The 18663-nt window shown below is 43.7% G+C and overlaps 1 protein-coding gene across 1 annotated transcript in view; it reads right to left on the reverse strand.

Moving 5' to 3' along the window:
* Positions 1 to 1898: 1898 nt before the first annotated feature.
* Positions 1899 to 18663, reverse strand: part of ITGA2B (integrin subunit alpha 2b) — a 212119-nt gene continuing 195354 nt past the window's right edge. The window contains exons 29-31 of the mRNA XM_073572841.1: positions 3198 to 3299; positions 2884 to 3006; positions 1899 to 2774 (exon numbers count right to left, since the gene is read on the reverse strand). Coding sequence (XP_073428942.1) covers positions 2709 to 2774; positions 2884 to 3006; positions 3198 to 3299 — 291 coding nt within the window. The 3' untranslated portion in view covers positions 1899 to 2708. The remainder of the gene's footprint in view (positions 2775 to 2883; positions 3007 to 3197; positions 3300 to 18663) is intronic.

Below are 18663 nucleotides of genomic sequence, written 5' to 3' on the forward strand. Positions count from 1 at the left end.
CCCTCTTTCTTTCTCTCTGTTGTTTCTTTCTTTCCCCTCTTTTTTTCTCTCTCTGTTCTTTCTTTCCCATCTTTCTTTCTGTCTCCCTCTCTGTTCTTTCTTTCTTTCCCCTATTTCTTTCTCTTTCTCTCTGTTCTTTCTCTCTTTTTTCTTTCTTTCTTTTTTTCTCCTCTTTCTTTCTCTCTTTGTTCTTTCTTTCTTTCTGTTCTTTTTTCTGTACCCTCTTTCTTTCTCTCTTTCTCTCTGTTCTTTCTTTCTTTCCCCTCTTTCTCTTTTTTCTTTCTTTCTCTCTGTCTGTTCTTTCTTTCCCCTCTTTCTTTCTCTCTCTGTTCTTTCTTTCCCCTCTTTCTTTTTTGCTCTCTGTTCTTTCTTTCCTTCCGCTCTTTCTTTATCTCTGTTCTTTTTTTCCCCCTTTCTTTCTCTGTCTCTGTTCTTTCTTTTTCTCTGCCTCTGTTCTTTCTCTCTCTCTGTTCTTTCTTTCTCTATCTAATCTTTCTTTTTCTCTCTGTTCTTTCTTTCTCTCTAGTCTTTCTTTCTCTCTCTCTGCTTTGTTTCTCTCTCTCTGTTCTTTCTTTCTCTGGTTATTTCTTTTGTTCTCTCTCTGTTCTTTCTTTCTCTCTCTGTGTTCTTTCTTTCTCTGTTCTTTCTTTCTTTCCCTCTCTGTTGTTTCTTTCTCTTTCTTTCTCTCTGTTCTTTATTTCTCCTCTTTCTTTCTCTCTCTGTTCTTTCATTCTGTCCCCTCTTTCTTTCTCTGTTCTTTTTTCTGTCCCCTCTTTCTTTCTCTCTTTCTGTTCTTTCTTTCCTTCTCTCTCTGTTCTTTCTTTCTTTATTTCCCCTCTTTCATTCTCTCTGTTCTTTATTTCTTTGTTTCTTTCTCTCTCTCTGTTCTCTCTTTCTTTCCCCTCTTTCTTTCTCTCTGTTCTTTCTTTTGCTCTCTGTTCTTTCTTTCTTTCTCTCTCCTTTCTTTCTCTCTGTTTTCTCTCTCTCTGTTCTTTCTTTCTTTTCCTCAGTACCAATCAGTGTGCCCACAGTACCAGCCACTGTGCCTATAATGCCAGCCACTGTGTCCATAATGCCAGCCACTGTGCCCTCAGTACCAGTCAGTGTGATCAGCAGTGCTAAATGGGTGTGGTTTGAAATGGGTGTCATTGGGGGCATGGCCTAAAATTTGCCGTGGCGCACTGCACACACCGCAGCCTTTATCCCTCTTTTCCTTCTTCAAAAGTTGGGAGGTATGCATATAGGAGACACTGTAAATCGTGTATTTTCATAAGAAAAGATACACTGGGACAGGTGTATTCATTACATAGGAGACAGTGCAACTGCTGCCTTTAGAAACAGGACGGGAGCACAGAGAACGCTATCTACGCCCACAAAGAATGAACAGGCTAGTGTCAAGCCATAGCTCTTCGTTGCATGTGCTGCTCAAGCACCGTCCCTTCCAGAGTCTGGAAGAAAAGACCACTATTGGGTGCAGCAAGCCCCCATGATAAAGGTGAAGGCAGTAGAGGTGTGAAATACCGATGAAACAGCCACTCACAGACCGACCATTTAACCTTTGTTGGGGTGCACTTACATAGTGCTGGGCAGCTCACCTGATCTAATGATCTAACCGTCATCAGTAATAAGGTGTAAGCCAGACACTGTACGTTTGTCTGTGTGACTGCATATCCTACGAGGCTTATTGATGTATTTATCAAACTAGTCAATAACCCAGCCATGAATGGTAGCTATTTGAGTGATTGTTTCATCAGTATTTTGCACCTGTGCCGCCTCCACCTTTACATGGGGATCTGCTGCATCTTGCAGAACAACAAGATTGTGATCTGGTGTTAGTAGACACACTTGCTTTCTTTATTTAATTTTTTTTAAACCACAAAAAAAAATTCCTGGTATCATTTTAGTGTGCATATAACTTTTTATTCAATTTTTTTGGTTGGGACAGCGTCAGCGATTTTAGCATTTTTTTATTGGTTTATTGAATCCACTATTACAAGTTAAATAATATGATATTATAAAAGATCAGACTTTTACAGATGTAACGATACTCTCCTTTGTTTGACTACTTGAATACCATGTTCTGGCCTTTGCTGTTAAAGGCAGATGTCAACTGTATAATACAGCCAGACCCAAAAAAAATTCAGAAGGGGTTAAAGTAAACCAGGCTTTTTAGGGAGTTAAGACATGAGAAATAAGTGAGAAATAAGTGAGTATGAGTGAGAATGTCAGACACAGCTACGAGATGAAGGAAAACTATGACAGCGGTAACTGTTATGTACACAGATAGCAATCGCCTATGTCACTCTCTGTCCCTAATGAGGCCCACAATCTACTTTTCCTTCACTAAAAACACACCAGGGCTAGTTTATCTAGAAGTATGTATTTGACATGTCGGAGAAAAGTCACACATACACAGGCAAAGCATGGCAAAGAAGTCCCTATCCAGAAATGGACCCAGGACCATAGTGCTACAAGCCAGGACATTAAAAGCATCAAGAGCTGGACCCACAAGTGTGTACTACCACAGAAACAAGGACTTTTTGTTTAATCACAAAACACTAAAAGTAATAAAATGCATCACTGTCCACCGTCAATGCAAAAAAGGTGTTCAACAGGCATTTTCTGGGTCCTTAAAAGTTTTAGGCTTTGGACATGTACAAAAGGTTCTTCAAGTTGTGAAGACATTCCACAGGAAGAGAGGTCATCCATTACTGCCCGCCGGTTAAGCTGTCCTCATCATCAGTTGGTGGTCGGTGCCTTCTGAAGAATCCGCACTACAAAAATCACGAGACGTAGATTAAATTTAAGAGAGAGAAAAATAAACCCAAATGGATGTTATGGAAGCAAGCTCAGCCAGTAATGGCGACCATTTTTCCCACTTACCTTCCACATGACAAATATAAACAGCATCAGGATTAGCAGCCCCCCAAGGGCTCCAAGGATTATCCACCATAAGGGGATCTCCTTCTGCCCATCAGGGGTTACCCACTGGACCACCAGGTCAGCCTGCAAGCAGAAACATAGAATGGCATCATGTATTATATATTTAGGGCTACATAACCACTCCACTAATAAAATCAGTGTTTTATAGCCAGACATTAAAAGCAATACATCACTTAGATCTGTCAAACTGGCCCAGTATAACTGAGTATGTAAGGTCCCAAAGCTTTATACAAAGTTAAGGTGAGAAAACCTACAGAGGTCTGGTTGGCTATCAGGGCTGTAGGCTGGATCCTGTAAGGGACACCTGTCACCTCGAAGTGGCCATTGGAACGCAAAGTAAATCGCTGCTGTGGTCTCTGTACAATGGGAAAAGAGAACATAACATTTCAGACTGGATATAATATCTAGAGGCCAGGGTTATTCTACACCAGGTGCTAGATGCCACCTGATGGATACCGGGCATATGCAATCATTTCAAAAACACACTCCCGTAAAAATTGTATCCTCTTAATATATTACAGTCATCATATTACAGTAGCATGTAAATGTTTTAAATTACTCTTATTGTGAAAAGTTAAGCAAGTTGAAAATGAAATGATCTCTAAAAGGCCTAAAATTAAAGATGACATATTTCCATTATATTTTAGGCAAAAAAAAATTTGTCATTTTTTTTCATTTTAAAAATTACAAAAAGGAAAATGGGCCAATGCAAAGGTTTGAGTACCCTTGGAGATTTGTGTGCTCACATAACTTTGACCAAGATTTCTGACATAAATTAGCCTGTAAGGGTTATGGCTTGTTCACTATGATCATTAGGACAGGCCAGGTGATGCAAACTTCCCAGCTTTATAAAATACAACTTTGTGCAAAAAACAGCAGCCATGGGTTCTTCTAAGCAGCTGCCTAGCACTCTGAAAATGAAAATGGTGGAGGCCCACAAGTCAGGAGAAGGCTATAAGATGGCAAAGCATTTTCAAGTTGCCCTTTCCTCAGATTGAAATATAATTAAGAAATAGCAGTTAACAGGAACAGATAGAGGTCAAGATAAGGTCTGGAAGACCAAGCAAAGTTTCAGTGAGAGCTGCTTGAAGGATTGCTACAGAGGCACATCAGAACCCCCACTCAATTGCAAAAGAACTTCAGAAAGATTAAGCAGACTCTAAAGTTGTGATACATTGCTCTACTGTTCAGAGACACCTGCATATACTGCTCTGGCAAAAATTAAGAGACCACCACATCAAACGTATGTCATGGGCAGCCCATTCTCCAGACCTGAATCCCATTGAAAAGCTCTGGAATGTAATCAAGAGGATGATGGGTAGTCATTAGCCATCAAAGAAGAACAGCTTAAATTTTTGTGCCAAAAGCAGTGTGAAAGACTGGTGGAAAGCATGCCAAGACGCAAGAAAGCTGTGATTAAAAATCATGGCTATTCCACTAAATATTGATTTCTGAACTCTTCCTGAGTTAAAACATTAGTATTGATTATGAACTGGTTTTCTTTGCATTATTTGCCGTCTGAAAGCACTGTTTTTGTTTTTTTTTTATTTTGACCATTTCTCCTTTTCAGAAACAAAAAAAATTATTAATTGGAAATTGGCAGACATGTTGTCAGACGTTTGTAGACTAAAAGAACAATTTACATTTTACTCAAAAATATACCTATAAAGAGAAAAATCAGACAAACTGAACGTTTGGAAGTGGTCTCTTAATTTTTGCCAGAGCTGTATATGGGCTTCATGGAAGAGTCATCAGTAGAAAACCTCTCTTGCAACCTCATCATAAAATTCAGCATCAGAACTATGAACTATGCAAAACAACTTCTAAAAAGCCTAATGCATTTTGGAAACAAGATTTGTGGACCGATGAGGTTAAAATATAACTCTTTGGCCACAATGATCAAAGGTATGTGTTGAGAAAAAAAGGCACAGAATTTCAGGAAAAGAACATCTCGTCAACAATTAAGCATGGGGGTGGATGAATCATGCTTTGGTTGTTGTGTTGAAGCTAATGGTACGGGGAACATTTCATGGGTATAGAGGGAAGAATGGATTTAATGAAATTTCAACAAATTCTTGATGCAAAGATAACACCGAAGTTAAAGAGGATGGCTTCTACAAATGGTTAATAATCCGAAACACAAATCAAAATCCACAATTGTCTACCTCAAAAGGCGCAAGCTAAAGGATTTACAGTGGCCCTCAGTGTCCCCTGATATGAACATCATTGAAAATCTGTGGCTAGACCTTAACCCCTTCACCCCCAAGGGTGGTTTGCACGTTCATGACCGGGCCAATTTTTACAATTCTGACCACTGTACCTTTATGAGGTCATAACTCTGGAACGCTTCTATGGATCCCGGTGATTCTGACATTGTTTTCTCATGACATATTGTACATCATGCTAGTGGTAAAATTTCATTCAAATAACTTGCGTTTATTTGTGAAAAAAATGGAAATTTGGCAAAAATTTTGAAAATTTCGCAATTTTCCAACTTTGAATTTTTATGCCCTTAAATCACAGAGATACGGCACACAAAAAACTTGATAACTAACATTTCCCACATGTTTACTTTACATCAGCACAATTTTGGAACCAAAATTTTTTTTTGTTAGGAAGTTATAAGGGTTAAAAGTTGACCAGCGATTTCTCATTTTTACAACACCATTTTATTTTTAGGACCACATCACATTTGAAGCCACTTTGAGGGGTCTATATGATAGAAAATACCCAAAAGTGACACCATTCTATAAACTGCACCCCTTAAGGTGCTCAAAACCACATTCAAGAAGTTTATTAACCCTTTAGGTGCGTCACAGGAATTTTTTTGAATATTTTAAAAAAAATGAACATCTAACTTTTTTTCACAAAAAAAATACTTCAGGTTCAATTTTTTTATTTTACCAAGGGTAACAGGAGAAATTGGACTGCAAAAGTTATTGTGCAATTTGTCCTGAGTACGCCGATACCTGATATGTGGGGGGGAACGACTGTTTCGGCGCATGGCAGAGCTCAGAATGGAAGGAGCGCCGTTTGACTTTTTCAATGTAAAATTGGCTGGAATTCAGATCGGACGCCATGTCACGTTTGGAGAGTCCCTGATGTACCTAAACAGTGGAAACCCCCTACAAGTGACCCCATTTTGGAAACTAGACCCCCCAAGGAACTTATCTAGATATGTGGTGAGAACTTTGAACCCACAAGGGCTTTACAGAAGTTTATAACGTACAGCGGTACAATTAAAAAATCATATTTTTTCCACAAAAATGATCTTTTCACCCCAATTTTTATCTTCCCAAGGGTAACAGGACCCTAAAAGTTATTGTGCAATTTGTCCTGAGTATGCTAATACCCCACATGTGGGGGTAAACCACTATTTGGGCGCATGGCAGAGCTCGGAAGGGAAGCAGCGCCATTTGACGTTTTTGGCTGGAATTGAGATCGGACATCATGTCGCAATTGGAAAACCCCTGATGTACCAAAACAGTGGAAACCCCCCACAAATGACACCATTTTGGAAACTAGACCCCCTAAGGAACTTATCTAGATGTGTGGTGAGCACTTTGAACCCCCCAGTACTTCACAGAAGTTTATAACGCCCGGGCGTGAAAATAAAAAATTCGTATTTTTTCCACAAACATGATCTTTTAGTCACCATTTTTTTTATTTTCCCAAGGGTAACAGGAGAAATTGGACCCCAAAAGTTGTTGTCCAATTTGTCCTGAGTATGCTGATACCCCATATGTGGGAGAAAACTACTGTATGGGCACACGTCGGGGATCGGAAGGGAAGTAGTGACGTTTTGGAATGCAGACATTGATGGAATGGTCTGCGGGTGTCATGTTGCCTTTGGAGAGCCCCTAATGTACCTAAACAGTGGAAACTCCCCACAAATGACCCCATTTTGAAAACTACACCCACTAAGGAACTTATCTAGATGTGAGGTGAGCACTTTGAACCCCCAAGGGCTTCACAGAAGTTTATAATGCCAGGGCATGAAAATAAAAAAATTGTATTTTTTCCACAAACATGATCAATTAGTCCCCAATTTTTTCATTTTCCCAAGGGTAACAGGAGAAATTGGACCACAAAAGTTGTTGTCCAATTTGTCCTGAGTACGCTGACACCCCATATGTGGGAGAAAACTACTGTATGGACACACGTCGGGGCTCGGAAGGGAAGCAGTGCCATTTTGGAATGCAGACTTTGATGGAATGGTCTGCGGGTGTCATGTGCGTTTGGAGAGCCCCTGATGTACCTAAACTATTGAAACTCCCAACAAGTGACCCCATTTTGGACACTAGACCCCCCCACGGAACTTATCTAGATGTGTGGTGAGCACTTTGAACCCCCAAGTGCTTCACAGAAGTTTATAACGCTCGGACGTGAAAATAAAAAAATCATTTTTTTCCACAAAAATGATATTTTTGCCCCCAATTTTTTATTTTCCTAAGGGTAACAGGAGAAATTGGACCCCAAAAATTGTTTTGCAATTTGTCCTGAGTAGGCTGATACCCTATATGTGGGGGTAAAACACTGTTTGGGCGCATGGCAGAGCTTGGAAGGGAAGGAGCACCATATGACTTTTTCAACTCAGAATTGGCTGGAATTGAGATCAGACGCAATGTTGCATTTGGAGAGCCCCTGATGTGCCCAAACAGTGGAAACCCCCAATTCTAACTCCAACCCGAACCTCAACACACCCCTAACCCTAATCTCAGCCCTAACCCAAGCCCTAACCCTAGCCCTAGCCCTAACCCTAACCCTAGCCCTAACCCTAACCCTAATGGAAAAATGGAAATAAATAAATTTTTTTAATTTTATTATTTTTCCCTAACTAAGGGGGTGATAACGGGGGGTTTGATTTACTATTTATGGCGGTTTTTATTTTTGGCAGCTGTTGCACGCTAAAAGACGCTTTTTATTGTAAAAATAGTTTTTGCATCACCATAGTGCCGGGTGTCAGCTGTGATAATCAGCTGACACCCGGCCGCGATCAGCGGCGCTCACCACGTGGGCGCCGCTGATCGCGCTAGACGTACTATCCCGTCCATGGGCATAGGGGCCCGGGTCCCATGGACGGGATAGTACGTCTGATGTCAGGAAGGGGTTAAAATAGCAGTGCATGCAAGGTGACCCAAGAATCTCCCTGAACTGGAAGAATTTTCCAAGGACTCTTGTCTAGCTACGAAAAGCGTTTACAAGCTGTCATACTTTCAAAAGAGTTGCTACTAGGTACTAACCATGCTGGGTGTCTAAACTTTTGCATTGTCCCATTTTCCTTTTTGTAATTTTTAAAATGCACTATAGTGTTAGTAGTCTTGCCCAAGGACCACTACTTGTACACTGTGTTCCAAATTATTATGCAAATGATATTTTTCTATGATTTTCCTAAATAGTCAGTACAAATGACAGTCAGTCTAATAAAAGTCATCACCCTTTGGAGTATACATCAAATTTTATTGAAGTAACCTCCCAATGATAACAGTATAATCTCCAAAATGAATAAAAACTCAAATTGCACTGTTCCAAATTATTAGGCACAGTAGAATTTCTAAACAATCGATCTGTTTTAAAGAACTGAAAATGTTCATTTGTGGATTTTGCAGCATTAGGAGGTCACATTCATTGAACAAAAAAGCTATTTAACTCCAAAACATCCTAACAGGCCAAGTTACATGCTATCATAGGAACCCTTCTGTGACATCACCTTCACAATTCTTGCATCCATTGAACTAGGGAGTTTTTGGAGAGTTTCTGCTTGGATTTCTTTGCATGAAGTTGGAATAGCCTCCCAGAGTTGCTGTTTTGATGTGAGCTGCCTCCCTCATAGATCTTTTGCTTGATGATACTCCAAAGGTTCTCTACAGGGTTGAGGTCAGGGGAAGATGGTGGCCACACCATGAGTTTATCTCCTTTTATGCCCATAGCAGTCAATGACTCAGAGGTATTCTTTGCAGCATGAGATGGTGCATTGTCATGCATGAAGAGGATTTTGCTCCTGAAGGCACATTTCTGCTTTTTATACCATGGAAGACAGCTGTCAGTCAGAAACTCTATATACAGTACTTTGCAGAGGTCATTTTCACACCTTCAGGAACCTTAAAGAGCCCTACCAGCTGTTTCCCCATGATTCCAGCCCAAAACATGACTCCTCCTCCTCCTTGCTGAAGTCGCAGCCTTGTTGGGACATAGTGGCCATCCACCAACCATCCATCTGGACCATCCAGGGTTGCTTGACACTCATCAGTAAAGAAGACTGTATGAAAAATAGTCTTCATGTATGTCTGGACCCACTGCTACAATTTCTGCTTGTGAACACTTTTTAGGGGTGGCCGAATAGTAGGTTTATGCACCACAGCAAGCCTTTGAAGGATCCTACACCATGAGGTTCGAGGGACTCCAGAGGCACCAGCAGCTTTAAATATCTGTTTGCTGGTTTGTAATGGCTTTTTAGCAGCTGCTCTCTTAATCCGATGAACTTGCCTGGCAGAAACCTTCCTCATTCTGCCTTTATCAGCACAAACATGTCTGTGCTCAGAATCAACCACAAATCTCTTAACAGTACGATGGTCACGTTTAAATTTTTGGGAAATATCTAATGTTTTCATCTCTTGACCAAGGCATTGCACTATTTGATGCTTTTCAGCAGCAGAGAGGTCCTTTTTCTTTCCTAAATTCCTTGAAACCTGTGCCCTGCTTAATAATGTGGAACATCATTCTTAAGTAGTTTTCCTTTAATTGGGCTCACCTGGTAAACTAATTATCACAGGAATTTGAGATTGATTTCAGTGATCCAAAGAGCCCTGATACACAATACCATCTATGAGTTTATTTGAAAAACAAAAAATTACATCTTTATGACACTTAAATCCAATTTGCATAATAATTTGGAACGCAGTGTATATTATTTTTCAACCACTACACTATAACAGCCACCTAAGGTAGGTATTATAGAGTTAGGAACCTTGGTATAAAATTTATTTAATTTATGCTTCCACAGGGCAGAGCCAGGATTTGAACGCCAGTCTCCCATGTCTTAGGCTGTGCACGTAACCATTATATATATATATATATATGTATTTGCCTAAAATACAAAGGAAATGTGTAGAGTTGAGCGACTTTTGGTTTTTTAGGGTCGAGTTTCGTTTCGTGAAACCCGACTTTTCCAAAAGTCGGGTCGAGCAAGATCGTCCGATTATAGGGAAAAGTCGGGGTCGTCCCGAAACACGAAACCCAATGTAAGTCAATGGGGAATAAAAGTCGGCAGTGAGAGGAGGACAGGAAACACACCTACAGTGCCCATTTGAATGCCAAAAGCATCAATTCTTCTTACTTAAGCTTGTCAACCTTAATTAACTTCATAATACAAGTTACGCACTGAAAAATGGGGGTTATTTGGCTAAAGTTGTGGGGGGGGGAGGGCTGACTGCAGGTTTTCATGTGCCCTGGGCGAAAGAGCGCCCCTTTAACACATACCATAACTCATCATGCTCCGATACGGCAGAGAAATAGCGGTATAGTACAATGAAAAATACTTCACTTTTTACATCTCATGACGAGGCCCATCTATTTCTCCATACAGAATCATTGGTCCCATATAATGTTTGAAACAGTATATGATGAGCTCCACATAATGCTACAGTATATGTTGGTCCCCATGGATGAAGCTCCACTGTCTTATGGGCCCAAATAATGCTCCAAACATAATGGGCCCCATTTCTAATGCTCTAGTGTATAATGGGCCCTGTAAATGCTGCTCCAGTGTCTGATGTCCACCTTTGGAATGTTCCAGTGTATGGTGGGCCCCATCTATCATTCTCCAGAGTATAGTGCTCCCCAAAAATTGCTGTCCCAACATTGAAAACAATCAAATAAGTCTCCTCGCTAGGGAATCCCTGTACTTGTCTGGACTCCTCGTCGTCCCCATCTTCCATCTCACTGCACAGTATTTCAACTTTGCAAGTGCTGTGATCCTGAGCAAGCAGGGGGGCCCACTCGTTGGCGACGGCACTGGCACAGGGCCCCTGATAGTACGGTGGTGTGTCTGATGGCGGGTGGGCCGAACCTGCACTTTCATCTGCAGCTTCCTCTTTGTCACCGTGTAAGATGGAACTGTATATGGGAAGGGTAACCTGAGTTTCATCAGGGTCAGATTCAGATCGTGTAGCGTGCGAGGGGAATGTAGTGGTCTGGGTCAATGTACCAGCAGATTTATCGAGCAGTGGCTGGGCATCAGTGCACTTGTGTCGCCCCCAGGAGTACGGTCGCCACAGTGGCATTACCTTCTTCCTAGGGAGTGTGATGTCATGCTTGGGAGCAACGAACGATCTCTCTAGTAGGTTAACTGATTGGGCGGCGTTATTCCCACGAGTCATGACCCTCCAAAAAGCGTTCATGAAGGCAAAGTGTTTGTTTTACGTGGGCAGTATGGTTGCAAAGCTGAACCTTAAAGGAATGTCCAGAAGGGCACCACCAGGAGTGGAGCCTACGGTTAAATTCGACTCCACCTGGGAAACCTCAACCATGCCAGCTACAGAACAGATGCACACATTGCAAGCTTAATTCCGTTAACGAACGAGACTCCGTCATGCCCCGCGGTCCGAGTCCGGCTTACTAGAGGGACACGTGAGGCTCTGGCACATGAGATTGGCCAATAACTGGTGTGTCATGCCCTTACATGTCCGTGGCTGCATGTGCGCTACACTGAAAAGGCCAGCGTTTGTCGCTTACAGGTGCAGATAACCCGCTGAACAACGTTAGTGATGGGGATCACTGATTACAATTATTACCCGCGAACAATGATTTCCCAGTAAGTGCAGGTCAACCGCAGTTCCGGAATTAGGCCTAACCGTCATTCCTGAAAAAATGAAAAACTTACGTGTGCAAACCACAGGTGCTGTAGCTTGCTTAACAGCTCGCCAGCCGTTCTCACGCCCAGTATGGATTGCACGTAATTGCACAAAGGTTAGAAAGGGTACCGTATCCCCAGATAACATGTATGGATAGCGTACACATTCAAAATATATGTCTATACATCAGGAGGCAGGCTCAGACGGTGTTAGGCCCAGTATGGATTGCACGTGATTGCACAAAGGTTAGAAAGGGTACCGTATCCCCGGATAACATGTATGGATAGCGTACACATTCAAAATATATGTCTATACATCAGGAGGCAGGCTCAGACGGTGTTAGGCCCAGTATGGATTGCACGTGATTGCACAAAGGTTAGAAAGGGTACCGTTTCCCCGGATAACATGTATGGATAGCGTACACATTCAAAATATATGTCTATACATCAGGAGGCAGGCTCAGACGGTGTTAGGCCCAGTATGGATTGCACGTGATTGCACAAAGGTTAGAAAGGGTACCGTATCCCCAGATAACATGTATGGATAGCGTACACATTCAAAATATATGTCTATACATCAGGAGGCAGGCTCAGACGGTGTTAGGCCCAGTATGGATTGCACGTGATTGCACAAAGGTTAGAAAGGGTACCGTTTCCCCGGATAACATGTATGGATAGCGTACACATTCAAAATATATGTCTATACATCAGGAGGCAGGCTCAGACGGTGTTAGGCCCAGTATGGATTGCACGTGATTGCACAAAGGTTAGAAAGGGTACCGTATCCCCAGATAACATGTATGGATAGCGTACACATTCAAAATATATGTCTATACATCAGGAGGCAGGCTCAGACGGTGTTAGGCCCAGTATGGATTGCACGTGATTGCACAAAGGTTAGAAAGGGTACCGTTTCCCCGGATAACATGTATGGATAGCGTACACATTCAAAATATATGTCTATACATCAGGAGGCAGGCTCAGACGGTGTTAGGCCCAGTATGGATTGCACGTGATTGCACAAAGGTTAGAAAGGGTACCGTTTCCCCGGATAACATGTATGGATAGCGTACACATTCAAAATATATGTCTATACATCAGGAGGCAGGCTCAGATGGTGTTAGGCCCAGTATGGATTGCACGTGATTGCACAAAGGTTAGAAAGGGTACCGTATCCCCAGATAACATGCATGGATAGCGTACACATTCAAAATATATGTCCATACATCAGGAGGCAGGCTCAGACGGTGTTAGGCCCAGTATGGATTGCACGTGATTGCACAAAGGTTAGAAAGGGTACCGTATCCCCAGATAACATGTATGGATAGCGTACACATTCAAAATATATGTCTATACATCAGGAGGCAGGCTCAGACGGTGTTAGGCCCAGTATGGATTGCACAAAGGTTAGAAAGTGTACCGTATCCCCAGATAACATGTATGGATAGCGTACACATTCAAAATATATGTCTATACATCAGGAGGCAGGCTCAGATGGTGTTAGGCCCAGTATGGATTGCACGTGATTGCACAAAGGTTAGAAAGGGTACCGTATCCCCGGATAACATGTATGGATAGCGTACACATTCAAAATATATGTCTATACATCAGGAGGCAGGCTCAGACGGTGTCAGGCACAGTATGGATTTGACGGCCCAGACTACACAGCGGAGGAGCAGGGAGAGGTAAAGATTGCAAATGCTGGGGCCCTGCCCAAGCAAGGGGGGCCCACTCGTGGGCGTCGGTACTGGCACTGGGCCCCTCATAGTACGGCGGTGTGTCTGACGGCGGGTGTGCACCACCACCGTCAGAGACACTTGATTGCACTATGAAGGACCCTGTGCCAGTGCCCGCGCCCAAGAGTCGGCCTACCCACCTGTCCAAGGCAACGGCACTCGCACGGTGTCGTGCGCTAGGTGGTGACCCCGGCCATGGGGGGGAGGCAGCACAGTTAGGGAGTTTTAGAAAGTGGCATATGTTGATGTTGGACATTCAGCTGATGCAAAAGGTGAAATAGGTCAAGTCCCAGGAAGAGGTGGACCAAAGCAAGCCATTTTTCTGTCACCCTATGTGTCATCAGGGGAAGGTGGGACAAAATCCTTGGATACCCATGCGTGGTCCATTTTAATGAAGGTTAGATCATCCACATTTTGGGTTGACAGACGGGTCCTTTTTTCTGTCAGGATTGATCCAGCTGCACTGAAGACTCTTTCCGATAGCACACTTGCAGCTGGGCAAGCGAGCTCCTGTAAGGCATATTGGGCCAATTCAGGCCAGGTGTCCAGTTTAGCGGCCCAATAGTCAAAGGGGAATGACCTGTGTGGGAGAACATCGATATGGGAGGAAAAGTAGTTTGTAACCATAGTTGACAACTGCTGTCTCCTGTCACTTTCCATCGATGCAGTATTACCAGTTGTGTGAGCGGTACTTGAAAAATCAGTCCACAACATTGTCATGAAACCCCTGTCTCCAACGCCACTTCTGCTGTGTGCACCACGAACACCTCTGCCAAGCTGCCCCCGGCCCGTACGGCTCGTGTGAGAACCATCACCGCTGCTGTGTGCTGGGAATGCCTCAAGCAACCGATTTACCAGAGTTGCTTGTTTATTAGCCAATATTAGGTCAAGGTTCTCCTGTGGCATGATGTTTTGTAATTTGCCTTTATAGCGTGGATCCAGGATGCTGGCCAACCAGTAGTCGTCATCGTTCATCATTTTGGCAATGCGGGGGTCCCTTTTTAGGAGCTGCAAGGCATAATCTGACATGTGGGCCAATGTTCCCGGTGTCAATGATGCACTGCGAGTGCTGGTTGGAGGAGCACTTTCTGGCAAATCCACATCCCTCCAGTCACGCACAAACCCTGTAACAGACCTTGCCACGCCAAAATTTTCACTTGCCCCACGAGATGCATCCTCCTCCCCTAAGTAATCATCCCCATCATCCTCCTCCTCCTCCTCTTCTTCCTCCACCTCGTCCAGGAGAGGTCCCTGAGCAGACAATGGCTGAATGTCATCAAGGATTCCCTCCTCCTCTTCCTCCTCATCAACATTGGCTGCAGAAGCCTGCTCCTTAAGGTGCGTCAAAGTTTGCATGAGCAGACGCATAAGTGGGATGCTCATGCTTAGGATGGCGTCGTCTGCACTTACCAGTAGAGTTGAGCGACTTTTGGTTTTTTAGGGTCGCGTTTCGTTTCGTGAAACCCGACTTTTCCAAAAGTCGGGTCGAGCAAGATCGTCCGATTATAGGGAAAAGTCGGGGTCGTCCCGAAACACGAAACCCAATGTAAGTCAATGGGGAATAAAAGTCGGCAGTGAGAGGAGGACAGGAAACACACCTACAGTGCCCATTTGAATGCCAAAAGCATCAATTCTTCTTTCTTAAGCTTGTCAACCTTAATTAACTTCATAATACAAGTTACGCACTGAAAAATGGGGGTTATTTGGCTACAAGCTGTGGGGGGGGAGGGCTGGCTCCAGGTTTTCATGTGCCCTGGGCGAAAGAGCGCCCCTTTAACACATACCACAACTCATCATGCTCCGATATGGCAGAGAAATAGCGGTATAGTACAATGAAAAATACTTCACTTTTTACATCTCATGACGAGGCCCATCTATTTCTCCATACAGAATCATTGGTCACATATAATGTTTGAAACAGTATATGATGAGCTCCACATAATGCTACAGTATATGTTGGTCCCCATGGATGAAGCTCCACTGTCTTATGGGCCCAAATAATGCTCCAAACATAATGGGCCCCATTTCTAATGCTCTAGTGTATAATGGGCCCTGTAAATGCTGCTCCAGTGTCTGATGTCCACCTTTGGAATGTTCCAGTGTATGGTGGGCCCCATCTATCATTCTCCAGAGTATAGTGCTCCCCAAAAATTGCTGTCCCAACATTGAAAACAATCAAATAAGTCTCCTCGCTAGGGAATCCCTGTACTTGTCTGGACAGGTGCTGTAGCTTGCTTAACAGCTCGCCAGCCGTTCTCACGCCCAGTATGGATTACACGTGATTGCACAAAGGTGAGAAAGGGTACCGTATCCCCAGATAACATGTATGGATAGCGTACACATTCAAAATATATGTCTCAGGAGGCAGGCTCAGACGGTGTTAGGCTCAGTATGGATTGCACGTGATTGCACAAAGGTTAGAAAGGGTACCGTATCCCTGGATAACATGTATGGATAGCGTACACATTCAAAATATATGTCTATACAGCATGAGGCAGGCTCAGACGGTGTTAGGCCCAGTATGGATTGCACGTGATTGCACAAAGGTTAGAAAGGGTACCGTATCCCTGGATAACATGTATGGATAGCGTACACATTCAAAATATAAGTCTATACAGCATGAGGCAGGCTCAGACGGTGTTAGGCCCAGTATGGATTGCACGTGATTGCACAAAGGTTAGAAAGGGTACCGTATCCCTGGATAACATGTATGGATAGCGTACACATTCAAAATATAAGTCTATACAGCAAGAGGCAGGCTCAGACGGTGTTAGGCCCAGTATGGATTGCACGTGATTGCACAAAGGTTAGAAAGGGTACCGTATCCCTGGATAACATGTATGGATAGCGTACACATTCAAAATATATGTCTCAGGAGGCAGGCTCAGACGGTGTTAGGCCCAGTATGGATTGCACGTGATTGCACAAAGGTTAGAAAGGGTACCGTATCCCTGGATAACATGTATGGATAGCGTACACATTCAAAATATATGTCTATACAGCATGAGGCAGGCTCAGACGGTGTTAGGCCCAGTATGGATTGCACGTGATTGCACAAAGGTTAGAAAGGGTACCGTATCCCTGGATAACATGTATGGATAGCATACACATTCAAAATATATGTCTCAGGAGGCAGGCTCAGACGGTGTTAGGCCCAGTATGGATTGCACGTGATTGCACAAAGGTTAGAAAGGGTACCGTATCCCCGGATAACATGTATGGATAGCGTACACATTCAAAATATATGTCTATACAGCATGAGGCAGGCTCAGACGGTGTTAGGCCCAGTATGGATTGCACGTGATTGCACAAAGGTTAGAAAGGGTACCGTATCCCTGGATAACATGTATGGATAGCGTACACATTCAAAATATAAGTCTATACAGCAAGAGGCAGGCTCAGACGGTGTTAGGCCCAGTATGGATTGCACGTGATTGCACAAAGGTTAGAAAGGGTACCGTATCCCTGGATAACATGTATGGATAGCGTACACATTCAAAATATATGTCTCAGGAGGCAGGCTCAGACGGTGTTAGGCCCAGTATGGATTGCACGTGATTGCACAAAGGTTAGAAAGGGTACCGTATCCCTGGATAACATGTATGGATAGCGTACACATTCAAAATATATGTCTATACAGCATGAGGCAGGCTCAGACGGTGTTAGGCCCAGTATGGATTGCACGTGATTGCACAAAGGTTAGAAAGGGTACCGTATCCCTGGATAACATGTATGGATAGCATACACATTCAAAATATATGTCTCAGGAGGCAGGCTCAGACGGTGTTAGGCCCAGTATGGATTGCACGTGATTGCACAAAGGTTAGAAAGGGTACCGTATCCCCGGATAACATGTATGGATAGCGTACACATTCAAAATATATGTCTATACAGCATGAGGCAGGCTCAGACGGTGTTAGGCCCAGTATGGATTGCACGTGATTGCACAAAGGTTAGAAAGGGTACCGTATCCCTGGATAATATGTATGGATAGCGTACACATTCAAAATATATGTCTATACAGCATGAGGCAGGCTCAGACGGTGTTAGGCCCAGTATGGATTGCACGTGATTGCACAAAGGTTAGAAAGGGTACCGTATCCCTGGATAACATGTATGGATAGCGTACACATTCAAAATATATGTCTCAGGAGGCAGGCTCAGACGGTGTTAGGCCCAGTATGGATTGCACGTGATTGCACAAAGGTTAGAAAGGGTACCGTATCCCCGGATAACATGTATGGATAGCGTACACATTCAAAATATATGTCTCAGGAGGCAGGCTCAGACGGCGTTAGGCCCAGTATGGATTGCACAAAGGTTAGAAAGGGTACCGTATCCCTGGATAACATGTATGGATAGCGTACACATTCAAAATATATGTCTCAGGAGGCAGGCTCAGACGGTGTCAGGCACAGTATGGATTTGACGGCCCAGATTACACAGCGGAGGAGCAGGGAGAGGTAAAGATTGCAAATGCTGGGGCCCTGCCCAAGCAAGGGGGGCCCACTCGTGGGTGTCGGTACTGGCACTGGGCCCCTCATAGTACAGCGGTGTGTCTGACGGCGGGTGTGCACCACCACCGTCAGAGACACTTGATTGCACTATGAGGGACCCTGTGCCAGTGCCCGTGCCCAAGAGTCTGCCTACCCACCTGTCCAGGGCAACGGCACTCGCACGGTGTCGTGCGGTAGGTGGTGACCCCGGCCATGGGGGGGGAGGCAGCACAGTTAGGGAGTTTTATAAAGTGGCATATGTTGATGTTGGACATTCAGCTGATGCAAAAGGCGAAATAGGTGAAGTACCAGGAAGAGGTGGACCAAAGCAAGCCATTTTTCTGTCACCCTATGTGTCATCAGGGGAAGGTGGGACAAAATCCTTGGAAACCCATGCGTGGTTCATTTTAATGAAGGTTAGATCATCCACATTTTGGGTTGACAGACGGGTCCTTTTTTCTGTCAGGATTGATCCAGCTGCACTGAAGACTCTTTCCGATAGCACACTTGCAGCTGGGCAAGCGAGCTCCTGTAAGGCATATTGGGTCAATTCAGGCCAGGTGTCCAGTTTAGCGGCCCAATAGTCAAAGGGGAATGACCTGTGTGGGAGAACATCGATATGGGAGGAAAAGTAGTT

The sequence above is a fragment of the Dendrobates tinctorius genome, unplaced genomic scaffold (assembly GCF_039654945.1).
Source record: "Dendrobates tinctorius isolate UK_male_01 unplaced genomic scaffold, ASM3965494v1 ptg000032l, whole genome shotgun sequence".
In the NCBI taxonomy this organism is placed as follows: Eukaryota; Metazoa; Chordata; class Amphibia; order Anura; family Dendrobatidae; genus Dendrobates; species Dendrobates tinctorius.